General features: G+C 40.5%; 1 protein-coding gene across 1 annotated transcript; it reads right to left on the reverse strand.

Annotated features, from left to right (window-relative positions):
* Nucleotides 1–499: 499 nt before the first annotated feature.
* CTSO (cathepsin O) lies at nucleotides 500–6,850 on the reverse strand (the record flags this gene model as incomplete). Its single annotated transcript, XM_008939620.1, has 5 exons — nucleotides 500–663; nucleotides 1,882–2,003; nucleotides 3,774–3,941; nucleotides 5,563–5,696; nucleotides 6,745–6,850. Coding segments are annotated over 5 exons (694 nt in total), but the record flags the coding sequence as incomplete, so codon positions are not given.
* Between the last annotated feature and the right edge of the window lie 449 nt (nucleotides 6,851–7,299).

Genomic DNA, 7,299 nt, shown 5'->3' on the forward strand with positions numbered 1-7,299 from the left:
AGCAGACCTCTCTATGAAGAGGGCTTGTTCTGCATATCGGGCCTGCTGCCCCCTCAGCAGAGAGTCACCTATAACAATGACCCTTCAAGGTTTCTTCTCAGGGTCAGTTTTGACGGGTGGCCTGAGGGAACCTGCCTTTGGTGCAGCTTCTGGCCCTTCTGATTCATTATCCTTACTGACTTCCTGAAGAACCTCATACCTATTCTGCAAGTGTAATATTCCAGTGTTGAACAGACCTGGATATACTCTCTGCTAGTGTAAAAACACATCTAGCCATGCCCTTGACTTTGCAAGGAAATGAAGTCCCACAGAACTGAAGGAGCACAGACACAGAGTTTTTCTCCTCGGACCAAGCTGCACTTCCAGAACTGAAGTGACACCAAACCACACAGTTCACAATAGAACAACCAGTTCCGGACTTTAATCACTTTCCCCATAGGAGGCAAGTTGCAATTAAGACAAAACCTACTGGGCTGAAGTTCATTTGATGGAAACGCACCTGTTGTGTCAAAACCAGTGACAAGAACAGCATGATTTGGTCTTCCACTGGAGCAGTGATATTGTATGATCCCACCAAGATAATCCTGCCAGCTAACCGCGTCTACTGTCACTGCCAAAGGGCCCCAGTTAACAAGCATCTTCATCATTTCTTCTTCTTGACCACTGTGAAAGGAGGGGGTGATGAGGCCCAGTTACTTAAGTTTGCACATGAAAGCAACCTGAGAGGTGCCAATCTACTTAAGTACAATTTAAAAATCAGATAATTAAACTGTTTCCTCCGAGTTCTACCCACCACATAACACACACGAGTAATTATGTACTTCATATACCGCAACACAGTAACACAAATACAGGGCACACAGACTGGGGGAAAGGTGCAAATCCAAATACACTAATAAAAAAAAAACCCAAACGAGGTTTCTGGGTCAAGTCAGTGGGCAATGGTGAATACTATGTACCTTTTATGCATCACTCTTCTCAACTAAAAACAGCTTTGGGCAAACCACTAGTCTATATCATTATTTCCTGTTAGGTTTTCAAACGTACAGAAGTACCTTTTATATCAACTGCAATAATACATTAAAATATGTATCTCAGGCCTATCAAAACACAGGACAGTACCACCCTCAGACATTTACCATCAGCATCCTCACACAGTTTTACTTGTGTTATGTATTGGAACAGGAAATCTTTATCACTGCATGGTATGTGTAATAACTAAACTGGGGAAACACAGAATGGCAAAACTATAATTGTTTTTAGTTACTTAAATCTGGCAGTAGTTGAATTCCTAGTCAGAATTATATTTCCTGTCTTTAAGTTCAGTATGCAGCTGTATTGTACTCATAAAAACTGGAAAACAAATTTTCTTGTTACAGAAGCCTAAAAAGCTACCAGTTGTCCGTACAAAATTTGGTTGATAACACTGTTTGTAAAGTCAGACAGGAGGAGGATGTGGTTGGGCATGTAGATGGATAAGTACCAAAGTAACTGAATACTTCCTAATTTTTTCAACAAATTCCAACTTCTATTGGTAGGTTTTTCCAATTCTGATACTTAAGGAGTGTAGTGTTCACTTAGCATATATTAAGAATTGTAACTGACTCAATGTTCCAGTTTAACCATAGCCAATCAAAAAGACCTAATTTCAAGACACAGGCTTTAAGCTTTTGAATTTGAACAGGCTCAGGGTTGAGTGGCTTCACTGTGGCAAGCCTTAACCCTCACAAGTGTTGTGTATTAATCCTTATCCAGTACACAGCTACAGAACTGATGCAATCAACCTTTGGCTGGTCAATGCACTTTTGGCTCCAGCTGACTCTGCAGTTACTGAACACAGAAGGAAAAGTACAGCAAATAAAAAGAATCAATAGTAGCTACCTGAAGTCATACGCAGCAAATCCTGTTATTGAAACTCCAAAATCTGAGTGACCAAAATAATGGCACAGTCCTGTTTGAGCTTTAAAAGTGTATTCTGAATCTCTTACGAGTTTTACTTTCGTCTGCAAGAAGAGAAATGAATGACAATGTAATGCATTTGACCTCAACACTATTCAGGTCCAAACACATGGACAATGACCACAGAAATCACTCAAAATTCATTGTGTTCTTGGAGAGATTGGAAATAAGAATGTCACGTTGGGCAATAAGGTATTTAGAATCTCTAGTTTCCTTGTTCATGGAGAAAGCTTCAGAAGGGATTCAGAATAATGAAATTTAAAAGGTATCTCTGGTTTAAAGAAGCCTCATGAGCAATCATCAATTTCAAGATGCAGACCTTAACCATACATTCAATTAATGACTATTCATTCTCTTCAAAGGACATTGACACAGAAAATTATCCTCTTCTTGGGTCAGCTCAAGAACTACAACTATCCCAAGAACAGTTACATGAAATTATGTCCAATTCTGCTGTTAGCATCAAGTTCTGCTGCTAATATATAATAATTATAATATCTTCCACAGTTAAAAGTCCAGCTATGAAGCTACTGCATCAACCTTTCATATTTTTGTCTTCTGCAGTGCAGTATGTTTATGATAGTGTCTTCTTCAGTCTAATTAGTAGTCCCTCTGTTGCCAAGCAAGAGGGAATTTTGCTCCAGAGGAATCCAAATGAATAAATATCCTGTGTCTTTCCTGAAATGCAAACTCTAACAGGTTATCTAGGCTGTTATGAGCTGGGGTTTTAAGAATCTTTAGGGGTAGAATTACAGAGTTTCTTGAAAGGGACAATTGTTTTTTATATAAAACTTCAAGAAACTAAGAAATTCTTTTTATATTCTTGTAACTCAAACTGTCATCCTAGAGATTACCTTTTTATTTCTAAGATATTAACATGTTTCTGCTTACAAATGTTATCCCTGGGGGTCTTTAAGGCCAGGCTGGATGAGGCTCTGGGCAGCCTGATCTAGTGGGAGGTGTCCCTGCTCATGGCAGAGGGGTTGGAACTGGGTGATCCTCGTGGTCCCTTCCAACCCTGACAGATTCTGATCTGTTTTAGCAGAGGACTTTAGAGCCCTAATGGCTCAATGGTTGGTCTTGATGATCTTGGAGGTCCCTTCCAACCTAAATGATTCTATGATTCTATGATTCTATTAACACTGTGTCTGCATTTTTCATTAATGAAATGTGTTAGCTACAATTAAAGGAGAAACTATGCCTGCATTTTCATTGTTTTGGGTTGCTAGTGAAAATAAGGTAAACACAACTTGATTTTATTCTGACGTCCTCCACACTCATGCATGACTTAGTGTTTGCAACAGAAACCGTAGAAATTTGAAAGCAGAAAATCTCAACATCCCTCCTTTTCCCCAGATCCTGGTGCCTAAACTGGACACTCAAAACCCAAAAACTGACACGTGGATAAATGGCTCCTTCTGCATGGGTACTGTACATCTGCAGTTTTGACTGAATTTAGTGGGAATACTGTACTTTTCAAGGAACATTTTTTTAAAACCCTGTAGGTTGATTTGTTACACTCACAAAAACACATATAGACCATAAAATTCCAATAAAATTTCAGTTCTGCTTGAAAAAACTCTCTTGGTTGCAGACTAAATAAACATGCATACACACACGTATATGCACATATATGTGTGTGTATATATATATAGATATATACACACACACACAGAGGTCTAAATAAATAATGTTAAAAAAAACAGTCAGATGAGCTGTACACTCTACTTTCCCCACCACCTATTTCCCCAGTAAAAAAAGAACATTAATATGAAAGCTAAGGCAGGGTTTGAGATTTGTGAGCAGTTTCACACCTGGTTCAGCCAGCTCAGAGCACTGACAGTGGATCCCCCGCTGCAGCCGTAGTTATTGTATGAGCAGTCAATCACCTGCTGCACGCTGAGCTCCTCCAGGGCATTTCCTTTAATTGCATAGACAGACTCTATGCCACCCACAATGCTGAAAGCCCAGCAGCCTCCACACTGGTACAAAGGGAAGGGAAATGGGAGAGAGAGCAAGTCAGCTTTGGGTTGGAAGCCTGATATGAAAAGAAAGAAAAATAGTCAAAAGGGTCTTATAATGCTCTTCATTTACTACATCATTCTTGAACATAATTTTTAAGGCAACAATATAGAAGTGTAATCAGCCATTTGAAACATTGCACTATTCCCCTGCTCTCTGAAAAACAGAAATGTATTATGGGTGCCTTATTTTAAGGATTCCCCCATTGCAGTTGTTTTATTTTAAGGATTCCCTCACAATTAATTTTTGCCCTTTAAGAGAGGTCTGGGGATTCTTTTTACTTTGAGAGATCTATTTTCTTCAAGAATGACTGGGGCTCAGGATGAAATTATTTTTTAACTACATTAGTAAGTTTTGGAAAACGATGCATTTATGAGAAAGTCTACCAGCTTTCTACAGTCTGAAGAATTTTATAGAAATATATTACCGTTTTTAAAAACCAGTAAACTGAAAATAAATGTAATAGAAAAATTACTAGACAGTAACAGAATCTATGCTGCTGTTCTAGGCTCTTTAACCTGTGGCATTTAGAACAGGAAGCACAATTTATTCCTAGGCAAAGCCCAGGTTACACTGTGTGAAGCAAAAAAAGGAAAGACATGATGACTCTAACAGCTTGTTTGTTTCTTACCAGTGACCATGAACATTTTGGATAAACTGTAGTCATGCGGGGTCAATTATCTTTCTATCATGAATGCACCCCCTGAGGCATCCAATGGTAAAGACATGGGTCTTGACCAGCCAAAGGCCTTCTTCAGTCATGGGAAAAAAACAACAGCAAAGAATCTGCACCCCTCCAGGTGAAGTGGGGGATTAGGTCTGGTACTCAGACTCCTCCAAAAAACATAAACTATAAATGGCTTAAAATCCCTGCAGATTTAATTAATTAGATTTAAGAAAAACTGTATTACACACAGTTGATAACTGCACAATTTCTGAACGCACAGCTTGCACAGCTCCGCCCTGGGCTCCACCAGCCTGGAGCTCACCTCCACAAGGAGCTGCAGCTGGGCTGGGCCACCGCTGGGATAATCAACTGGCCCAGGCAATGGGGCGCCTGGCACCCCGCTGATGTTGTGCCCTCCCCATAAGCGCGGGGGGAGCAGCGCTTGTCTTTGCGCGGGCTCACTGGTGGCTGGAGCGCAGGGGCTGTGCTCTTGCGTAAGGGGCTCTCCTCACTCACAGTATAGATCATCCCACTGCTGTTACTGTTATGACTGTTGTCTCCTCTCTCTGCCTTGCTTTATTAAACTGCCCTTACCTCAGCCCGTGGGCTTTTCCTTTTCTCTTCTTCCCGATTCTCCGCCCCGACACGTGGTGGGGTGCGGGGGAGCCGCGGGCAGCAGCTGCTGGGGCTTGGCTGCCAGCTGGGGCTCCACCACAAAACACACTAACCCTGCTTCTCATCAGATGCCACGCGACTTCGCGTGTGTTCAACCAGCCGTGCTTGTGCTAGTGTTCCAAGGAGCCTTAAGGCCGTGCTGGACCCTTCCAAGACCTTCACTGTGCTCTAGGATGTACCTGCTGGAGCTGTCTCTAAGCATCGCTTGAGAAGCAGGAAAGGAAAACACCAGGACTTACTGTTTGCTGATTTCTCACTTCTGCAATGACTTTCTTGTCTCTCCAGTCAAACTTCTTTGGCAAAGGTTTTTCCTTTCCCATTGGCACTTTCACGTATCTGGGAAGTTTGTGAGGTATGCTTCTTAAGTAAATAGCTAAACACAGAATACAAACATCTGTAACTCTACTAACTCCGAAAAAAACCCACACAAACCCAGAAACAACTGTTTCACTAGAAGCCATAGAGATAACTTTGATCTGTAGTTACAATCATGAGATGACATCTCATTCTCAAATCCTAAAATTCTTGTATTTTAAAACAACCATTATAGTCCAGAATGAATGTAAATACTCCTACAGTTCTAGAATAAGAACAGAAGTATGCCATGTAGGGAATAATCAACAGCCTTTCCATAAAACAAGTTTTGTTTGAAAATTTTCACATTTTACTTACTGAAAAAAAAGTCACTTTTAGTCAGGTAAAAGGGGAAAAATAAGAGGGGAATCATGTAGAGATTTGGAAATACAAAGAAAATTGCTAGTTTTTCACTAAAAAGCTGCTTAATTGTTTAATGTTTAAAAAGATGTGAAACACCCTGATTAATAGAACATATAACAGCAGACTTGGACAGGACAAAGGGAAGAGATCAGACAAATTTTCTTAGTGGGAAAAAAAAAAAATGGTGTGTCATATTGCTCCTGAAAGTCATAGCTGTCAATTATGCTATGGGTTAGGAAATAGGAATTTAACAGTACTTGAAAACCTTGTGTGTTTTCTGATTTAAAAACTGTTCCAACTAAAGAAGGCTCTAAGGCCCAGTAAGCAGAAGGAGAAAAGAGGGAAAGAAAGGAAACAAAGAAAGAAGGATCAGTCTGTATACTGAACCATATTCAGTCTCTGGGCAATTCAACCATACAAGACTAGAGAAACATGAAGAGGATTGTTGTATCCTTCCAAAGTGCTTACATTTTAGTAAAAGACATTGTAAACTAGCTGACTGTCAGCACTGGAAGAATATGTAAGTGTGAAGGACATGAGGCTCTGGGTAAGAGTACAAAAAAAATAAACAAAAAAATCCCCAAAGAAACAAAAACAAACCAAAACCCAAACAAGCAAGCAAGCAAACAAACAAAAAAACACAGCACCACCACCAAAAAACCCACACCAACAGAAAAGGCATTAACAGCACCTAGAAAATGTACCTTTGAACTCTTCAGGAAACAGATGAGAAAACTGATTTATTCCATAGAAAGCAGTCGTATTAACTCTTGATGATGAATTCAGTAATCTAATCCTTTTAGCACTTTCCTGAAGGGTAAAAAAAATACTGTGGATGTTACTAAGTAGTTGTGACAATACTGTAAGAGTAGAAAAAAAGGTTACCAACAGGAACCAAGAGACCCGTTCACCTCAGATTCATTGTGGATTCCCAGGAAGCCAATATGAAAGCCATCAGGCCAATTTCAACTCCATGAAAGATAGGAAAAAAGCATTTAAGTACATAGAGGGTAAAACATTGATATGTGAGAGACAAAACAGGCAAGCTGAGAACACATTGTGCCAGAATCGTGGGATGCCCTTCTTTGACAGCACAACAAACCTTGTAGTTCAGATACAAGTAAAAAGGTCTTCAGATAAGAGTTAGTGCAAGACGCTTATGTCCACAAAGCCCCGGTACCCGCCCCGCTGCCCTTGCCCCTTGACACCCGCCCGGCCCCCTCAGGCACCCCTCGCCCGGCGCGGTGGGGAGAAGGGGA

Source organism: Merops nubicus, unplaced genomic scaffold, assembly GCF_000691845.1.
Source record: "Merops nubicus isolate BGI_N331 unplaced genomic scaffold, ASM69184v1 scaffold15764, whole genome shotgun sequence".
NCBI classification, from domain to species: domain Eukaryota; kingdom Metazoa; phylum Chordata; class Aves; order Coraciiformes; family Meropidae; genus Merops; species Merops nubicus.